Source organism: Oryctolagus cuniculus, chromosome X, assembly GCF_051225735.1.
Source record: "Oryctolagus cuniculus isolate XC-2025 breed Fujian yellow rabbit chromosome X, ASM5122573v1, whole genome shotgun sequence".
NCBI lineage: Eukaryota > Metazoa > Chordata > Mammalia > Lagomorpha > Leporidae > Oryctolagus > Oryctolagus cuniculus.
Window position 1 is genome coordinate 130,360,586 of NC_142888.1, and position 21,948 is coordinate 130,382,533.

A 21,948-nucleotide genomic window follows, 5' to 3' on the forward strand; every position below is an offset into this window, starting at 1 on the left:
TGTACAATAAAATCAATAATTAAAAATTTACATATTTAAATAATAGAAAGTTAATTTATAAGGGCAGTGGCATCACTAATGAGTGGTGAAAGGTGCTGGGACATTTGGTAGTTCTCACACATGAGGCTGTTCCTCAAAACTAAGTGAGGAAGCCAGGTCGTAGAAGACTCAGCTGATAGATCTCTCACTTAAACAGTCTTGTGACACACCTCTGAATGTAACTGCTAGAAGGTTAGTCATTAACTCCAAGACTTTGTGAGCCACAAGAAACCCTTCTTATATTCTGTGCCTGCTTAAACTAGGCGGGTAGATTCTGTTGCTAAGATGATAACTAATAAAAATTAGTCATTGAGTTTAAAAAGTAGTGTTTTACCTCTCACTTTTTTATGTTTAGATCTGCAATTCATCTGGAATTTATTTTTGTGTATGATATAATGTAATTATAAAATTATCTCTTTCTATTATGTGGCATTAGTATATTTACATATCATTGCAACAATGATAATTTGTTTGAATTTCTATAGATTTAAAAAGGTCTAAGATATTTTGGGATGCATTAGATTTAATCATAACTTCTCCAGCTCTTTTCTTCATCAAGATTATCTTAGCTATTTTTGACATTTTCATATTTCCATTTAAATTTTAGAAGCAGCATTTTTAAATTGTTATTTGTCCTGCTTGGTGTTTGCATAACTTCTTAAATCTTTGAGTAGGTAATTATCATCAGTTTATAAATGATCAGTCTTTACTTAATAATTGATTTTGCTCCTTTCTCTGCCTGTTATCCTTCTGCAAAATTATACACAGTTCATTTACTGTGTCCCACATGCTTCTTACTCTTTTCTGTATTTTGTCTTTCTGTCGATTTGGTTTTGCTATTTTCTATTTACTCATTTTCCAGCTATTTAGTCCTGTCTTTTGGTTGTTAAATTTGTCTATACAATTGTTTTTTAAAGATTCATTTATTTGTTTGAAAGACACAGTTACATAGAAAGAGGGAGAGATAAAAAGAAGGGGAGAGATCTTTCATTTGCTGGTTCACTCCCCAAATTGCTGCAACAGCCCAGGCTGGGCCAGGCCAAATCCAGGAGCCAGGAACTTCATCCAGGTCTCCAGCACATGTGGCAGGGTCCAAATACCTCGGCCACCTTCCACTGCTTTCCCAGTGAAGCACTTGTGACTTAACTGGCACTCATATGGGATGTCAGCACTGCAAGCGGTGGCCCAACCCATTGCTCCAAAATACCAGTCCCTATGCATCCAATTTTGAATTTTAGATTTTGTACTTCTTTGTAAGTAATTTTCAATCTATTCTCGATATATTCTAATGTTCTATTGAAATTATCTTTTACCTGTTGTATTCATCTTTTTTCTTCATTTTTAACATATCAGCCATAGTTTTTTTTTAAGATTTATTTATTTATTTGAAAGTCAGAGTTACAAAGAGAGAGGAGAGGCGGGGGGGGGGGGAGGTCTTCCATCCACTAGTTGACTCCCCAATTGGCCACAACAGCCAGATCTGCGCTGATCCAAAGCCAGGAGACAGGAGCGTCCTCCAGGTCTACCCACATGGATGCAGGGGCCCAAGGACTTGGGCTATCTCCTACTGCTTTCCCAGGACATAGCAGAGAGCTAGATCAGAAATGGAGCAGCCGGGACTTGAACTGGCACCCATATGGGATGCCGGCACTGCAGGCGGCGGCTTTACCTGCTACGCCACAGGGCTGGTCACTAGCCATAGTTTTTTTAAAGTCTATAAATGCTGAGATATAAAATCCTATAGATCCGTTTCTATATTTTATTTTTCTGTTTCTGTTTTTTGTTTTTACATCTTGGTTTTAGATCACACATGGGTAGTCATTCCCCTGCCTAGTGATTTTTTTGTTGAATTCCAAGTACTGTGTATAAAACTGTATAGTTTTCAGATGGAAGCCTCTCTTATCAGAGAAGCTTCATTCTTTCCCTTATTATGCAGTTAGTGTGGGAGAAGTATCACTTTAATCTCATAAAGGACTGAGCTGGATTATAGTCTTGCTTAGTCCAGTCTGTTTCTGCTGTTTTCATGCAACTAGGACAAAGTTTCTGAGGTTAGGACAAAGTTTCTAAGGTTTAAAATGATAGCCTGGCACTTCTTCTTTTCAGTGTATTGGGAGGCTTCATAAAAGGCAGCTCTGCCTTTCAATTTTTTCCTGGTAGTATTTATACTCTGTGCATGGGGTCAACCTTGAATCTAAGCTGCAAACCATGGCCAGAATTGGGATGAAGAAACTACAGGTCACACGATTTATGTATAAGAAGTTCTTCCCTTTTTCCAGAATTGTAGTCTGTTAAACTCTTATTGCTTCTGCAGTTTTAGGTTTTCTTGTTATTCATGAGGGGAGCACTGGTCACAGGCAGGCAATTCTGTCCTACCCACATGGAAATAATACTCATATAATTTGATAGCAAATCCATTGGGATAATAATTTCATTGACTTGTTTCATTTGCTGCTACTCCATGGGGTCCTGTTGGTCATGAGATCCAGAATCAGATCACCTCTCTTCAGTTTCACAACTATCACTGTGAACTGAGCCATCATCATCTCTCATGTGAAAAAAGTACATCTTGCTTTCATCTTTCCTGTATTTATATTATTTTAAAATATTTAATAATTATTTTAAAACATACAAAAATATTCCAATCACTGCCTATTTCCTCTCAGCCTATAATCCGAAACCCTTTGATGGCCTACAAGTCTCTAAATGATCTGGCTGGTCCTCTCCATATTATTCTCTCCTAAGTTTCTCCCTTGACCACTCTGCCCAAGCACATTGGCTAATTTGATGGATCTTAGAACAAATCAAATACTTCCCTGAATTCACATCCTATCCTTGGTTGGCCCTTCTACCTGGAGCATTATTTCTTCAGATATGTGCATTAAGTGATTTACTTCCTGAGAATGTCTGCTCAAATATCATTTAAATTATATTAATACATAATAATTATTCATATTTATGGGAAATAGTGAGACATTTTGATACAATACACAATATCTGATGACCAAATCATTAGCATTTTGATCACCTCAAATATTTGTCATTTCTTTTTCCTGGGAACATTAAAAATACTTTCTAGTAGCTATTTTGAAATAAACAGTAAATTGTTGTTAACTACACCCATCTCCACATGTTGTAGAACACCAGAATATACTCCTCCATATTCCTCTAACCATAATTTTCTACCTCTTGACCAACTTTTTCCCTTCTCTCTACCCCCAGCCTTTTTTAAAATAAAATAGGGTGAGCCTGTTCATCTCATTCTTCAATATTTTCATGTTTTCCCATGGTTCTCCTCACTATAAAATCTACTTTCTATTTTAATTTTTTTCATTGTTTATTTTATTCCTCACCATCACTCTCCACTCTGTAATATAAACTCCAGAAGTATGGGGTTTTGTTTTATTCATGGGTATATTCCAAGCTTCTATAAAAGAGCCTGGCACACAGGAGATAATCTGTAAATATCTGACAAATTAATGATTGAAAAAATATGTCACACATAATTATTTAGGTCTTTTCAAATGCAGCTCCTATTTCAAAACACAGAGATAAATCCAATTTAACCATGATCAACATGAATCTTGATATATTACTTTGATTGACTCCCTATATAACTTACCTCTAAAATTCTTACATGCATAAATTCACTTAAATTCTGTTCCATTTTTATTTTTTCTAATTCATTTGAAAATGGATTTATGTATCTACTCTTTTGTCTGTGATCTTTACAGCTACCAGGAAAGGAAATATGCTCAAAAATGAGCAAATCTCCAGAGTCACTTTCTATCATTTACTGTTGAGACTTGGACATAGGTGTATGTTGATGCAGGTAGAATGGATATTTCAAAACATATAAGCACATTCTGTTTGAGATATCTTACCCTGAGGAAGATGCTATTGTACTTTATATCAGCTCTTTCTCACTCTGTCCTCTGGGCAATTTAGAAAACAGATTTTAATATTTCAATTTAATGACAGAGGAATTAGTCTAAAATGGTGAAATAAGATATGCTGCCTAGAAAGAACACTATATTAAAGGCTAACTTTCTTTCTCCTAATCAGTTAGTACAACTCAATCTCACTCCCCTGACTCCCAAAGCAGCCAAGATCAACATTCTCATTTTTAGAAACACCTAAGGGACAGAATAGGATGTGTGAAGTTTCCTTTGTAAGAATCAGGCAAACAAAAAGTGAGAAAATACATACAGCTTCCAAACTTCAACGGGCAGGCATGCACATCCATGGGAAAATCTTCCAAATGCATGGGACACTCAGCATGAATTGTTAATCTAAAAGAAAAGAGGACATGAAATAAAATTGACCTAAAATAAATGCTATTAACACAAGATAAATTCCCACTCTGCAGCAATTGAGTGCCCCTAAGAATAACAGGTAATTTTGTTCAATTAGATTCACTGAGATTCAAATCTTTATGACTACAAGGGATGGATTAAATAAATCAGATAGCTTGTCAAAGCATCATTTTGTATTCAGATTTTTAGATCAGATCTGTATCTCATCCTATCACCTTTAGAAAAAAAATATAATTCATCTGTCCACTTTTAGCCACCCCCTAAGAAGCCTGGAACCATCAGTTCCTGACTCATTTACTCCTGATCACACTTTAATTATTTCTGAAATAATTCTTGATTGGTTTATTGTATGAGTTAACCAATTAAAAAAATTCCCTGAAGAGGTGAAACATGTAGAAGTAATATCTTCACCCTGATAGTGAACAGACACAAAGCACAACTCTGCTAATCATAGGAACTTCTATAACTATATTGAAAGAGATGACTCTTGGAGCAACACACACACACACACACACACATACACATGTGCATGCTTGCACATGTATACAGTCACACAGCAACTGATAATGTCACAAGAAAAAAATACAAAGGTAATGGAACTGAAGAGTTCACAGTTTGTCATGCATGGATTCCTCTGTGGAAATCTGGAAATGGGTACAATCTGCTATGTGCACATACTCATTCCCCTGCGTTACTCTGTCTTATCAATCTACTCCAAGGTTTCCTCCTGATTTCTATTAAAATTTTTGAGGCTCCACTTTCATTGGCCTGGATAGTAGCCTCCTATGTATAAATGGGACTTACAGTTATTTGGAACCTATCTCTGATGAGCTGTTTCTGTCTTTAATACCTCCTGCTTATATTGGTCCTGATTCCTGCCACATTCTTGGAGTTCTAATAGGTTGAGAAGTTTGTCATCATTTATTGTGTCATTCATTCCCCCAACAGCTTTCTCTTTTACACAGGCACTTCCGCTCATACTTTTCCAGGATTCATATAATATTTAGCACCAGAATTCCTACTTAATGAAATACCAATCTCTAGTCTAAGGACTTTATCCCACTTCTAGACAATTATCAAAGAAGCCTGATGGGGGAGCTATCTTGTTGAGGTAAAAAAGAAATGAATCCTGTATGTAGACTCCAGTTCTCACTGCCCTCAACCCCAGTGCTGTTGTAATGGTATCGGAAAGCAAGATCCTAGCAAGAGGATATCCCAAGACTATTGATGCTTTGTACTGGTTCTCTTTAGTTGATAAGAGTGAGCTACCAGGAAATATTTGTCAAATTATAGACATTCACATGTCTAGGAAGGCAAAGAGGTTGAATGTATAATAATTATTATTATGATAGCCATTGATAATAACTCATGAGATGCTCACAGCATGTTACAACTTCTAAAGCACATTGTCATCAGTAATCCATTCAGGTTTGCCCCTAACTTTTGTGATGTAGAGATACTAGTTGGTTGTAACTGAGAATGCTGCTTATCCATTTATTCCCTATGGTGAGCCTGTGAGGGGCATATTACAGGTATTATTTTCATTCCTATTTCAGAGACAAGAATTCATGGAGTTAAAGTGATTTTCTCAGAGTCACATAAAGTAGAGAACTGGAGTACGAGTCCAGTGTTCTTTCTATATCAACTATATTCTCTTCATCTGATGGAAAATATCTTCTCCTCTCCTCTTTCAGTCATGTGAAAGATAATCTAATTATCTGCCGTTACCTTTGAGTAGACATTGCCTAGGAATAATGTAGTTGTGGGAAGATACAAAGAGAAACAGAAGAACCACAGAGTTGTAATCCAGAAACCACACCCTCATAATGACTATTGTAAAGAAGGTGAAAGATAACCGCACATATACCAATAATTGTTATCATAGGGCGTGAGTTGAAGACATTAACCTGAGTATAGTCAGGGATTTTTCTGCTGCACAAAAAGCTGGAAGGATACTTGAAAGTTGTAGCTAGGTGGAGGGAGAGAAGGAGGTCAAGAAGAGAAGTCAGTATGGCACTAGAAGTCAGAGAGCATTAGGATGTGTTTAGGAGCCAATAAAAAGAACACAGCATGGTTGGGCTTGTGAAGTACCCTGTCCCCACAAACATCTGCTATTTCCTCCAAGTTCTGGGCTTAGGTAGGATAGAAGGGAAGTGGATGGGATAATAGGAAAGTTACTATAAATTAGTGCTAATTCTAATAACAAATCACTACCTTTGCATTCTGATTTGATAATCCATTTGTTGTGATCTTATTTTCCACATCCCCAGGACTGCTGAGTAAGCATAAAGCAATTTCCCTTTGGCATTACTCACAAGAAGAAGTATCTTGGAATTAATAATATAAGTGGAGAAGAGAACACGATTTTCTTTATTAAACCCTTATGGAATCTTTTCAGTATCTAACAAAAGAAGCAAGTTTCTCAGTGAAATATATTTTCCTTGTGTCTGATTCTTTGAGTCATGAAACCCTCTTTGTTCCTTAAGAATAAAAGTCAGATGGTAGGCTATTGCAAGAAAGCTTGAGAACTGAGCTTTTATCCAGGACATATGGGGAATTTTCTAAATATCCAAGGGATTAGTGAAGTTTCGAGGACCATTGTCACCTTATTTCAACCTCTTACATTTAGATGGTGTTACTGAAAATAAAAGATGAGTATTTGCTGAAAGACACACACCTGGTTTCTGCCTTCCAGCCTGACAAGCCTAAAGTGATACTTACAAAATAGCAGATAGTACAGTGGTTACCACTCTAGTCCAGTTAAGAGACTATAGAGATGTGAACCAAGAGATTAGCAAAGGACATGAAAACAGACACTAAAACTAATAAGTCCTATTTCAGTTTAGGGATTGAAATTTTCTCAACTTTGTTCTCTTACCTGTATAAAGGAATACAGGGGCCAGCATTGTGACATACTGGGTTAAATTACTACCTATGATGCCATATTGGTGCCCATTTGTGTCCTGGCTGCTCCACTTCCAATCCAGCTCCCTGCTACTGGCCCCAGAAAGCAGTGGAGGATGGCTGAAGTACTTGTGCCTCTGCCACCTGTGTGGGAGACCTGGAAGAAGCTCTTGGCTCCTGGCTTCTGCCTGGCCCATGCCTGGCTGTTGCAGCCATCTGGGAAGTGAAGCAGCAGCATTTTAGAAGAGCTCTTTCTCTCTCTCTCACTCTTGTTCGCTCTCACTCTGTCTCGCTCTCTCCCTCTCTCTCTCTCCATATGTGTTTGTCTCTCTAACTCTGCATTTCAAATAAATAAATGCATCTTTAAAAAAATAGAGACACACAAAATGGAGGAATCTGGAACACATCATGCTGAGTGAAATAAGCCAGTCCCAAAGGGACAAATACCATATGTTCGCCCTGATTGGTGACAACTGACTGAACACCAAAAAGGAAACCTGTTGAAGTGAAATCGACACTATGAGAAATGGTGACTTGATCAGCATAGCCCTGTTAATGAACAACTTAATACATTATCCCTCTTAGTAGTTTTTTTTTGTCTGTTCTACTTAATATGACTGGTTTAATTCTGTAATTAATACACAGTTATTCTTAAGTGTTGAAATTTAACTGAAATGTGATCCCTGTTAAACATAAGAGTGGGGATAAGAGAGGGAAAAGATGTACAATTTGGGACATGCTCAACCTGACTTGCCCCAAATGGTAGAGTTAGAAACATACCAGGGGACTCCAATTTAATCCCATCAAGGTGGCATGTACCAATGCCATCTCACTATTCCAAGTGATCAATTTCAGTTCACAATTGATCATAATGAAAGGACTAAGAGTCAAAGGGAGTACATAAACAAGTCTAGTACCTGCTAATACTAACCGATAGAATAAATAAAGGGGAGAGTGATCCAACATGGGAAGCGAGATACTCAGCAGACTCATAGAATGGCGGATGTCCTAAACAGCACTCTGGCCTCAGAATCAGCCCTAAAGGCATTCCGATCTGGCTGAAAAGCCCATGAGAATATTTCAGGCATGGAAAGCCAAGACACTCTGGTGAAAAAAAAAAAAAACACCTAAATGAAAGATCTCTGTGAATGAGATCCCAGTGGAAAGAACGTGTCATCAAAGAAGGAGGTACCTTTCTCTGAAGGGAGGAGAGAACCTCCACTTTGACTATGACCTTGTCTAAACAAGATAAGAGTCAGAGAACTCAAGGGGCTTCCGTAGCCTTGGAAACTCATGACTGGTGCATAGGGAGATTACTGATGCCATAAACAGGAGTGTCAATTTTTAAAGTCAACAACAGGAGTCACTGTGCACTTACTCCTCATGTAGGATCTCTGTCCTTAATGTGCTGTACATTGAGGCTTAATGCTATAACGAGTACTCAAACAGTATATTTCACTTTGTGTTTCTATGGGGGTGCAAACTGTTGAAATCTTTACTTAATGTATACTAAACTGATCTTCTGTTAAAAAAAAAAAAGAAGAAATTAGCAATTCCCAACTTGACTCTCACTGGGATTAAACATGACAATAGGTCTGATCTGATTTCATCATCATTTAAAAATCATCTATTATTTTTCACTTTATGTTTCTGTGTGGGAGCAAACTGTTGAAATCTTTACTTAATGCATGCTAAACTGATCTTCTGTATATAAAGAGAATTGAAAATGAATCCTCATGTGAATGGAAGGGGAGAGGGAATGGGAAAGGGGAGGGTTGTGGGTGGGAGGGACGTTATGGGGGGAAGCCATTGTAATCCATAAGCTGTACTTTGGAAATTTATATTCATTAAATAAAAGTTTAAAAAAAATAGAGACAATAATCCCTGCCTACATAACCAATCCAATTACTCATTTGATAATTTCAATTACTCATCAATTACTCATTTGATAATTTTATGGATTCACAGGGTGTTAGGAGGAACAAAGCAGAAAAAGGAAGTGAAAACTTTATCTACTCCAGAATATTATCACTATCATTATTATCTTTATTATATACACAGCACATTTTCTGAGAGACGACTAAACCATAATTAAAGTCTTTAGGAGAGATGGTTCCCTCTGACTTCAAATCAACAAGATAAACATCCCTGTGAAATTTTTCTTCACCTGTGTCTTGTTCCAATATTTATTTCTATTCACGGACTCACTTGTGGATCTCGACTAAGTCTGCTTGTATTGTAGCTAGTACTCTTGAATGAGATTTTCAAAGAAAGATCTGAGACCCCTCCAAATGTGACATTTCAGATCACAGGGCTTTAGTTACAATTCAGAATTTGGCCTGCTCTGGGACCTCTGCAAAGACTAGATGGAAAGTAAGAGGCAATCTAAGAAACCCCCTTGCATATACACACACACACAACACACATACCTCATTTGTTGCCTTCATTTTACTGTTTTTTTTTTTTCAACATCTTGGCTCCCTTATAGCCATATCCTTTGCTGTTAACCAGTGGACTTTTATCCTACAACATTAATAAATTAAAAATCTATTACTGCCATTACCTCCTAGCTGTGACTCTGCTTTCACTCATTTCCCTTACAGTATATTCTCTACATAATAGTCTTCTAGTGTTTTCCCATCTTATGCAGAGAAAAAGCTGAATTACTTATTCTGCTGACGGGGTCTGGTATGAAGTTATTTTCCATTTCTTTCATGTGTACTTCCTGTTAAACCCTCATTTTTCACTGGGCTCCAGCTCTTTTGACATGCCAGACTTTCTTAAATCATGGTCTTTATATTTGCTATGCTGTCTTCTAGAATGTTCTTCCCTCAGACACCTGGATGACTAATTCCAGTACTTCTTACAAATCTGCTAAATTAGCATATTTTGATGGTGTCTACCCAGTCCACATTCAGTTTGTTATTCACCCTATGGTAAGAAACCACATCATTCTTTGTTTTTCTATAGCATCTGACATACAACATGTCATATAATATAGATAGATAATATTTTATTTAGTATCTATTTTCCTTCTTTTCATACTACAAGTTTCGAGTTTGTTTAAACTTATTTTTTCTTTGATGTGTACCAAGGGCCTAGTGCAGTACCTAGCATATCATAGGTATTAAATGAATATCTATTAGATGAATGAATTTCTTCATGCTTTTTCTTTTTTAAAGGCATATATTTTTATGGAGACCTTGAAGAAAGCAGGTGCAGGTTGGGCAAGACAGAGTTGAGGTATTCGGGGGTTCTAGGTAAAGTAGCATTTTAATATGATTCATTAATATCAAAATATCTCAATTTATCTCCTTCAATAATATAGCTTCTTTCTTACAATTTCAGACCTGAAAGGATCTTATAGAAAAGTGTCTAACTTTATCCCCTCATAGATTTTGTGTATGAGAAAACAAGAGGGAAGGAACTTATTCACGATCACCCAATATATCTGGGACAGAAAGAACTACAACTTTCTTGACTCCCTGGTGTACTCAACAAATATTTATTGACCACCTCCTGTGTCCTGGGTATTATTTTAAATAAAGTTAAATATGTCAGTAGAATACTGTCCATACTAGACTACTGTCCATACTAGACTACTGTCCATACTAGACTACTGTCTACTTAGAGCTTACATTTGAGTAGCAGGAGATAAGAAATAAATAAGATATATAAGCAAATTATATAGTACATTGAAAGCTGATGTGCCCTAGGAAGAAAAACAAGAGGATGCAGTAGAGCATATTAAGAAGGGATTGAAATTTTTAATAGCGTGTTCTGGAGTACTTCACTGAGTAGAGAACATTTGACAAATGACCCGAAGAAGATGAAAATTTGAGGCTTGTAGAAATTTGGGGAAATGGTATTCAAAGTAGCAGGGGTAAATGAAAAGGCCTAAGGTAAAAGTGTGCTCAGTGCGCTCAAAGAACAGGAAGTGGGCTACTGCAGCTATAGTGGGGAGACTAAGGAGGGCCATTAACAAAAGATTAGTTTCAAGAGGAAACTATGGGACATGGACTATAGGGCATAAGGCCTCCCAGCATCTTCTGACTTTCATTCTGAATGATATGTGGCAGCATTGCAAGACCTTCAGTGAAAGGATAGCTTGATCTAACATTTGAGGATTACTCCAGCAGCTTTATGGAGAATAAATTGAATGAGGTAAGTGACAAAAGCAAGGAGATGAAACTCAACACTCATCCATGATTCAAAATACTCAAAATCTATGGGTGGAAGACAAATTTTTCAATTGATAAAACATATTTACATAAAAACCCACATTTAGCCTCAAATTTAATAGTGAAATATTAAGTTGTTTACCCCTAAGAACAGGAAAGGATGTCTACTGTCTCTTAATTTTTATTAGAGATTTTAGCCCATTTCAGAAGGAAAGCAATGAAGACTCACTGGTGATGGTTATGGAATTTTTTTTTGAGTTGACCAAAATGTTCTGAGATTAGATATTGGTGATGGTTGCTCAACTGAATATATTAAAATCATTTATTTGTACACTTTAAAATAGTGAATTGTATAACATGTGAAACACATTTCAATAAATTCATCTAAAAGTTAGGAAATCAAAAGTATATGACACAAAAGTTGGAAAGCAAAAATCAAAAGTATCTATATTTTGCAGATGACATGTTCAGACATTCTGGCTTAATCGATTTATAAGATCTAATATCATTAAGATTTCAAGTCTCTACAAATTGCTCTAAAGACTCAATATGCTTATGGGGCTGGTTTCTGATGTAGAGGGTTAAGTCACTTGCTTGGAACACAGGAATCACACATGGGGGCTGGTTTGGGTCCTGGTCACTCCACTTAGGATCCAGATCCCTGCTAATGTGCCCAGAAAGGCACCAGAGAATGGCCCAAGTAATTGGGCCCCTGCATCCATGCAGGAGATGCAGATGAAGTTCCTGGCTCCTGGCTTCAGGCTGGCCCAGCCCTGGCTGTTGCAACCATATGGGGAGTGAACCAGTGGATGGAAGATCTCTTGGTCTTTCTTTCTCTGTAACTCTAACTTCCAAATAAATAAATCTTATAAAAATGGACTTAATATATTCTTTTGAAAATACTACTGGGTTGCTTTTTTTATAAAAGTGGTAAGCTATTTCTAAAATTTATATGGGAATTTAAGGAATCTAGAATTGTCAGAACATCTTTTTTTAAAAAGATTTATTTATTTATTTGACAGAGAGAGAGAGGGAGGAGAGAGGGAGAAAAAGAGAGACAGACAGACAGAGGGCAGTGAGAGATTTTCCATTTGCTGGTTCATGCCCTAGACAGCCGCAATAGCCAGGCCTGGGCCAGGCTGAAGCCAGGAGCCAGAATCTTCATCCAGGTCTCCCACGTGGGTGGCAGGGGCCCAAGCACTTGGGCTATGCTCCACTGCTTTTTCCTGTCCGTTAACAGGGAACTGAATCAGAAGTGAAGCAGCTAGGAAACCAATTGGCACTGATATGGGATGCCAGCAGCACAGGTGGTAACTTCACCTATTATACCACAACACCAGCCCCTGCAGATCATCTTTTAAAAAAATTGTTAGTGTCATTTCCCAATTTAAAAACATACTATGAATATAATGCTACAGTAACCTATTTATTGCAATTTTGGCCTAAAGAAAGATACATAGTTAGAAATGGAGAAGAACATAACATCTTAAAATAAAATTTGAAATTAAAAACATATTTATCTATTTATTCATTTAAAGAGTGAGAGACAGAGATAAAGACTGAGACTCTCCTCTGGCTTACACCCTAAATGGCCACAATGCACAATGGCCAGGGCTGATCCAGGCCAAAACCAGGAGCCTGGAACTCCGTCCAGTTCTCCCACATGAGTGGCAGAGGCCCAAGTACTTAGGCAATCATCCAATGCTTTCCCATGTGCATCAGTAGGGACTGGATCAGAAATGGAGTGGAGTAGCAGAGACTCAAACCAGTCCTGATATGAGATGCCAGCACTGCTAGCAACTTCCTACGCCACATGAGCCCCAAACTTTGAATGAACCAATGTGTGAAGGTACCATTTCTCAATGGAGAAAAGCATAGCTTTTTTTTTTCAATATCCAGGGCTAGAATTCCATATCCACATCAAAACAAAAACAAATGAATATAGATTCTTAGCTTATACCATAAGCAAAAGGAACATAACAATGAACTATAGGCCTAAGTTTAAGAGCTAAATTTGCTAAAGGAGAACATAGGAGAAAATTTTCATTACCTTGACTTACTCAAAGTTTTCTTAGACATGACGCAAAAAGCATGATAAAAAAAAAGAAATGTAATAAATCTGACTAAATGAAAATTAAAATTTTGCTCACCAAATACAACACTGATAAATAAAAATATGATATAAGCTATATGAATATATTTGAGAAATGTGTCCAATCAGGAACTTAAATTACATATGTATATCTATACATATTAGGAAAGAAGAAATGTACCTAAACACACTGAAAACCATACATGAAAAGCCCACAGGTCACATCATACTAAACAGGGAAAAAAGATGAAAGTTTTTCCTCTCTGATCTGAAAAAAGACAAGGATGACGCTAATATAATTTCTATTCAAAATAGTACTGGAAGTCCTAGCCAGAATAGTAGCTAAGAGGAAAAAAAAAATAAAAGGCATCTAAATTGGAAAGGAAGAAGTCAAATTGCCCCTGTTTGCAGATGGCAGAATCATGTATGTAGAAAACTGTAAAGATTCTACCAACAAACTTTTAGAACTAATAAACAACTTGAGTCAAGTTTGATAAACAAAAATGAGTACACAAACAGTGATCTAGCTGAAAAAGAATCAAAAAGGCAATCTTAATCATTATAATATGAAAAAACCAAGGAATAAATTTAACCAAAAAGATAGAATATTTCACACATTTAAAATTATAAAACAATGATAAAACAAGATGCAAATAAATGCAAAAATAGTCTATGTTCATGGAATGGAAGAACAAATTTTGTGAAAATATCTATAATACTCAAAGTGATCTGCAAATTCAGCATAATACCTGTCAAAATCCCAATGAAACTTTTCAGAAGAACATAAAATCCTAAAATTCACATAGAACCTAATAAAACAATTGAGTAAAAAAGAATTGCACATTGTTTTAATTTAAATATACTACAAAGCAGTAGTAATCAAGCCAGCATGGTACTGACATAAAACAGATACACATACCAATAGAACAGAATATACAGTCCAGAAATAAATACAGACATTTACAGTCAACTCTTTTTGGAAAAGATGCTAAGAACGCACATGTGGAAAGGCCAATGTCTTCCATAAATAGTGTTGGGAAAACAGGGTAATCATAAACAGAAGAACGAAATTGGATACTTACTCTCCTAGCATAAACAAAAACAAACTTCAAATAGATAAAGGTTAACAAATAATACCAGGTCGGTTACAAGATGGAAGAATAGGGAGAGAGCTCGCTGATAGTTCGGAAAAAGATAGTTTAATGAAAATGGAGATAGTGTAGTTTTAGAGAAGAGTTAGGGAAAAAAACTGCAGAGGAAACTCTTCCGGAATTAGTGGGACACGGTGAATCTATGTGGAGGACACGGGTGCCCAGGGCTCAGGAGCCTAGATGCTGAGAGTCTCCTCTGCACCAGCGCTGGAAAGAGAGGTGAGAAAAAACCACAGTAGCCTGAGACACTGACAGAAAAGCAGCAGGAAGAGCCTAGAGGGAACGAGGCTTGAATCCCCCTGGGGGAAAGTTCACCAGGCTAACTAGAGGAGAGCAAAAAATAAAAGGGATATTACTGATATGATTCTCTCTCTCCACACATCTTATACAAAGGGGTGCAAAAGGCAATAGAGCAGGCGCCACTTTGGAAATACATAACAGCTGCACCAGCTCAGGGCTGTGTCCGCCCTTAACCAAGCAGAAAAACCTGACTCTGGTGGGGAGTAATAACAGGAGACTAAGACATAGTGAATGTGTGGAGCTTATGAACCGGGACTGTGAAAAAAAATTAAAACTGAGGGTGTGTGTGAGAACTCATAGTGTGGCTGAGAGTGAGTAGCCTCAGTGGGAGATGCCACAAAATTGGGTGGCCCTGGCTATCTGGTGAGAGACATTGCAGGGGAATCTGAGCTTACATTGAGGACTGCACAGATCCTGTGTGGCCTTTGGGACAGAGCAGATGAATATTATACAAACTGAGGCTGGCACTCAGGCACTGATTGCCATGGAGGAGAAGAACTCAGCTGAGCAGAATTACTTCCCTTCTGAATAAGAGAGAGAGAGAGAGAGAGAGAGAGAGATTGATTGATTTACCATGCCAAACCTGGGTGTGTCACCTTTGGCACACCCTTAACCCTGAAGAACTGAACAGAGCTCTCTGGCCACACCCACTGCAAGCCTCTAGAGATTCACCAAAAGCCGAGATAACGAGAAAAGCCACCACAGCGGAAAAAAAAAAAAGAGGAAGAAACCAAAAAACATCTCCACAATGCCAAACAACACACGCAGAAACCGAGGAAACAAGAACAAGGAAGACATTATGATACCCACAAATGAACATGACACTCCAATACAAGATTATTAAGATGATGAGATAGAAGAAATGCAAGATATGGATTTCAAAAAATTTATGATAACATTTAGAAGTTTTCAAAAACAAATGCATGAAATAAAGAAATCCACGCAGGACATGAAAGAAAATCTCTCTCATGAAAATGAAATCTTCAGGAGAAATCAAAATGAAATGAGGAATTTAGTATAACATGAAATTGAGATAGATATTAAAGAGAAATCAAAATGAAGAATTAAATAGAAAAATTAAAAAACACAGTTGAGAGCCTTAAAAACAGAATCAGTGAAAGAGAAGAGAGAATGTTGGACTTAGAAGACAGAGGACAGGAAAGTATACAGTCAAACCAAAGACAATAGAGGAAATTAGAAATCTAAAAAAATATTGTTGGGAATCTATAGGATACTATCAAAAAAAAAAAAAAATTCAGGTTCTAGGAGTTCCTGAAGGCATGGAGAGAGAGAAAGGGTTAGAAGGCCTTTTTAGTGAGATACTAGCAGAAAACTTCCTGGTGTTGGAGAAGGACAGAGACATCCTAGTACAGGAAGCACATAGAACCCCCAATAAACATGACCAAAATAGATCCTCACCATGACACATTGTAATCAAACTCACTGCAGTGAAACAGAAAGAAAAGATTCTAAAATGTGCAAGAGGGAAACGTCAGATTACTCTCAGAGGATATCTTCGGGAAAATGGCAAGGCAAAGTCACTACTTATCAATAGTCATCTTGAAAGTTAATGGCCTCAACTCTCCAGTTAAAAGGCATAGACTGGCTGAATGGGTTAAGGTACAAAACCCATCTATTTTCTGCTTACAAGAAACACATTTTTCCAACAAAGATGCATGCAGACTGAAAGAGAAAGGTTGGAAAAAGATATTCCATGCTAACAGAATCCAAAAAAAAAAAAGAGCTGGAGTAGCCATCTTTATAGCAGACAAAATAAACTTTAACACAAAAATTGTTAAGAGAGAAACAGAGGGTCACTATATAATGATTAAGGGATCAATTCAACAGGAAGATGTAACTATTATAAATGTATATGCACCGAATTACAGGCACCAGGTTATTTAAAACATATGTTAAAGAAATTAAAGGGAGAATTAGACGCCAATACAATATTATTCAGAGACTTCAATATTCCACTTTCAGCAATAGACAGATCAACTGGACAGAAGATCAACAAGGAAACAGCAGATTTAATCGACACTATAGTCCAAATGCATCTAACAGATATCTACAGAACTAACTCCAATTCTTCTCAAACTATTCAGAACAACCGAAAAAGAGGTAGTCCTCCTAAATTCTTTCTATGAAGCCAGCATCACCTAAATTCCTAAACCTGAAAAAGATACAGCAATGAAAGAGAATTACAGACCAATTTCCCTGATGAACATAGACGCAAAAATCCTCAATAAAATTCGGGCCAATAGAATGCAACAAAACATCAGAAAGATCATCCACCAGACCAAGTGGGATTTATCAATGGTATGCAGGGATTGTTCAGTGTTCGCAAATCAATCAATGTGATATACCACATTACCAAACTCCAGAAGAAAAATTATATCATTATCTCAGTATATGTAGAGAAAGCATTTGATAAAATACAACACACATTCATGATGAAAACTCTAAACAAATTGGGTATAGAAGGAACATTCCTCAGCACAGTCAAAACAATTTATGAAAAACCAGCATCCTATTGAATGTGGAAAAGTTGGAAGCATTTCCACTGAGATCTGACAGGGATGACAATCTCACCATTGCTATTCAAGATAGTACTGGAAGTTTTAGCCAGAGCTGTTAAGCAAGAAACTGAAATTAAAGGAATACAAATTGGGAAGGAAGAACTCAAACTACCCCCATTTTTCAGATGATATGAGTATTTATTTAGAGGATCCAAAGAACTCTTCTAAGAGACTACTACAACTCATAGAAGAGTTTGGCAAAGTAGCAGGATATATAATCAATGCACAAAATTCACAGCCTATGTGTACACAGGGAATGCCATGCCTGAGAAAGAATTTCTAAGATCAATCCCATTCCCAATAGCCACAAAAACAATCCAAATACCTTGAAATAAACTTAACCAGGGATTTCAAATATCCCTATGATGAGAATTACAAAACATTAAAGAAAAATAGAAGAGGATACCAAAAAATGCAAAATTATTCTATGCTCATGGATTGAAAGAATGAATATCATAAAAATGTCCATTCTCTCAAAAGCAATTTATAGATTCAATGCAATACCAATCAAGATACCGAAGACCTTCTTCTCAGAATGGAAAAAAATGATGCTGAAATTCATATGGAGGCACTGGAGATCTCGAATAGCTAAAGCAATCTTGTACAACAAAAACAAAGCTGGACACCTCCAAATACCAGATTTGAAGACTTAACTACAGGGCAGTTGTAATCAAAACAGCATGGTACTGGTACAGAAACAGAAGGATAGATCAATGGAATAGAGTAGAAACACCAGAAATCATTCCAAACATCTACAGGCAACTAACATTTGATCAAGGATCTAAAACCAATACCTGGACCAAGGACAGTCTACTCAATAAATGGTACTGGGAAAATTGGATTTCGATGTGCAGAAGCATGAAGCAAGACCCCTACCTTACACCTTACACAAAAATCCACTCAACATGGATTAAAGATCTAAATCTATGACCCGACACCATCAAATTGTGAGAGAACATTGGAGAAACCCTGCAAGTTATAGGCACAGGCAAAGACTTCTTGGAAAAGAACCCAGAGGCACAGGCAGTCAAAGCCAAAATTAACAATTGGGATTGCATCAAATTTACAAGTTTCTGTACTGCAAAAGAAACAGTCAGGAAAGTGAAGAGGCAAACAGCAGAATGTGAAAAAATATTTGCAAACTATGCAACAGATAAAGGATTAATAACCAGAATCAACAAAGAGATCAAGAAACTCCACAACAACAAAACAAACAACCCACTTAAGAGATGGGCCAAGGACCTCAATAGACATTTTTCAAAAGAGGAAATCCAAGTGGCCAACAGACACATGAAAAAATGTTCAGAATCACTAGCTATCAGGGAAATGCAAACTGAAACCACAATGAAGTTTCACCTCAACCCGATCAGAATGGCTTACATACAGATCTACCAACAACATGCTGGCAAGGATGGGGGGAATAAGGGACACTAACCCACTGTTGGTGGAAATGCAAACTGGTAAAGTCACTATGGAAGTCAGTTTCGAGATTGCTCAGAAACCTGAATATAACCCTACCATACAACCCAGCTATCCCACTCCTCAGAATTTACCCAAAGGAAATTAAATTGGCACACAAAAGAGCTGTCTGCACCTCATGGTTTATTGCGGCTCAATACACAATGGCTAAGATATGGAATCAACCTAAATGCCCATCAACAGAAGACTGGATAAAGAAATTATGGGATTTTTACTCTATACAGTACTATACAGCAGTAAAAAAATGAAATCTGATCATTTGCAACAGAATAGAGGAATCTGGAAAACATCACGCTAGTGAAATAAGCTGGTCCCAAAGGGACAAATATCATATGTTCTCCCTGAATGGTGACAACTAGCTGAGCACCTAAAAGGAAACCTTTTGAAGTGAAATGGACACTATGAGAAACAATGACTTGATCAGCCCTTGTCCTGACTGTCGAGGAACAACTTACTATTTTATTCCTTTTAGTATTTTTTTTGTTCTACTTAATACCATTGGTTGAACTCTTTAATTAACACACAATTATTCTTAGGCATTTAAAATTAACTGAAAAGTGATCCTTTTTTAATATAAGAGTGGGAATAAGAGAGGGAGTAGATGTACAGTTTGGCACATTTTCAATTGGACTTACCCCTAATGGTAGAGTTAGAAATGTGCCAGGGGATTCCAATTCAATCCAATCAAAGTGGCATGTACAAATGTCATCTTACTTGTTAAAGTGATCAGTTTAAGTTCATAATTGATCAAAAAGATAGGATTAAGTGTCAAAGGGATTACATAAATAAGACCAGTGTCTGCAAATATTAATTGATAGAATTAAAAAGGAGAGAATGATCTTACATGGGAAGCGGATACACAGCAGACTCATAGAATGGCAAATGCCCAAAAGAGCACTCTGGCCTCAGAATCAGTCCTTAAGGCATTTGGATCTGGCTAAAAAGCCCATGAGAGCCGGCGCCGCGGCTCACTAGGCTAATCCTCCGCCTAGCGGCGCCGGCACACCGGGTTCTAGTCCCGGTCGGGGTGCCGGATTCTGTCCCGGTTGCCCCTCTTCCAGGCCAGCCCTCTGCTGTGGCCAGGGAGTGCAGTGGAGGATGGCCCAGGTGCTTGGGCCCTGCACCCCATGGGAGACCAGGAAAAGCACCTGGCTCCTGGCTCCTGCCATCGGATCAGCGCGGTGCGCCGGCCGCAGCGCGCCAACCGCGGCGGCCATTGGAGGGTGAACCAACGGCAAAAGGAAGACCTTTCTCTCTGTCTCTCTCTCTCTCACTGTCCACTCTGCCTGTCATAAAAAAAAAAAGCCCATGAGAGTATTTCAGGCATGGAAAGCCAAGACACTCTGGCAAAAAAAAAAAAAAAAAAATGACCTAAATGAAAGATCTCTGTGAGTGAGATCCCAGCAGAAAGAACAGGCCATCAAAGAAGGAGGTACCTTTCTCTGAAGGGAGGAGAGAACTTCCATTTTGACTATGGCCTTGTCTAAATAAGATCAGAGTTTGTGAACTCAAGAGGCTTCCATAGCCTTGGTAGCTCATGACAAGAGCCTAGGGTGATTACTGACGTCATAAATAAGAGTGTCAGTTGTTAAATCAACATCAGGGCTCACTGTGCACTTATTCCCCATGTAGGACCTCTGTCCTTAATGTGTTGTACTATGCGAATTAACGGTATAACTAGTACTCAAACAGTACTTTATACTTTGTGTGGGTGCAGTCTGTTGAAATCTTTACTTGATATATACTAAGTTTATCTTCTGTATATAAAGATAATTGAAAATGAGTCTTGATGAAGAATGGGATGGGAAAGGGAGTGGGAGGTGGGATGGTTGTGGGTGTGAGGGAAGTTATGGGGGGGAAAAGCCGCTATAATCTAAAAGTTGTACTTTGGAAATTTATATTTATTAAATAAAAGTTGAAAAAAAATAATACCAGAAGCTGTAAGACAGCCAGAAGTAAATAGAAGCAAAGCTCCTATTACATTGGTCTGCACAATGATTTTTTAGTAAATGAACACAAAAGCAAAGGCAAAATATAGAAAATAGACAAGTGGGATTACATCGAACAAAGGAGCTTTTATATAGCAAAGGAAACAATCGATGGAGTGACGGGACTACCTATAGAATGGGAGAAAATATTTTCAAACTACAATCTGATAAATAGTTAATACCTAAAAATATATAAAGAACTCCAATAACTCGATAACAAAAGAGCAGACAAAGGATTAAAAAGCGACAGAGGATCTGAATAGACATTTTTCAAAAGTAAACATGCAAGCAGCTCACAGGCATATGAAAGGTGTATAGCATTAGAAATATCAGATAAATGTATATGAAAAGCACTATGAAATATTATCATATATATTAGAATGGCTTTTATCAAAAAGACAAAAGATAAGTGTTGGTGAGGACGTGGAGAAGAGAGGTAACTTAAATACTTTTGCTGAGAATGTAAATTAGTATAGTCATTATGGAAAGCAGTATTGGCATTCCTCAAAAAATTAGAAATAAAACTGCTATATGCTCCAGCATTCATACTATTGTATATATATATCTAAAGGAAATGAAATCAGTATTTTGAAGAGATATCAGTCCTCCTATTTTCATTGCAGCATTATTCACAAAGTATTGAGTCAACATAAGTGTTCATCAATGGAAAAATAAAAAAAAAATTAAAAGATAAGTTTAGAGGCCGGCATTGTGGCATAGCAGGTAAAGCTGCCACCTATGACATTGTTGTATGGGTGCTGCTCCACTTCCAATCCACCCCCACACCCACAAACAAAAAAGAGAGAAAAAAAAGAAAAAGAAGGAAATGTTTGTGTGTATCAATACTGCCACAAATACAGTTTTGTAAAACATTGTTTTTTAACTTTGTCAAATCAGTGGTTAAGAATGTTATGCTGGGGTG

The 21,948-nt window shown here is 37.3% G+C and overlaps 2 protein-coding genes across 6 annotated transcripts in view; one reads left to right on the forward strand and one right to left on the reverse strand.

The window, feature by feature from the left end:
* The window catches only part of LOC138847567 (uncharacterized), a 673,630-nt gene that overhangs the window by 246,452 nt on the left and 405,230 nt on the right, over positions 1-21,948 (forward strand). The gene's annotated exons all lie outside the window — the stretch shown is intronic.
* GABRA3 (gamma-aminobutyric acid type A receptor subunit alpha3) overlaps positions 1-21,948 on the reverse strand; it is a 327,562-nt gene that overhangs the window by 96,959 nt on the left and 208,655 nt on the right. For all 5 annotated transcript variants that reach the window (XR_011385360.2, XM_051833857.3, XM_017350870.4 and 2 more), the window contains exon 6: positions 4,246-4,328. Coding sequence is in view for 4 of the 5 variants with exons in the window: in XM_051833857.3 (XP_051689817.1) it covers positions 4,246-4,328 (83 nt within the window). In the remaining variant the exon portion in view is untranslated. The remainder of the gene's footprint in view (positions 1-4,245; positions 4,329-21,948) is intronic.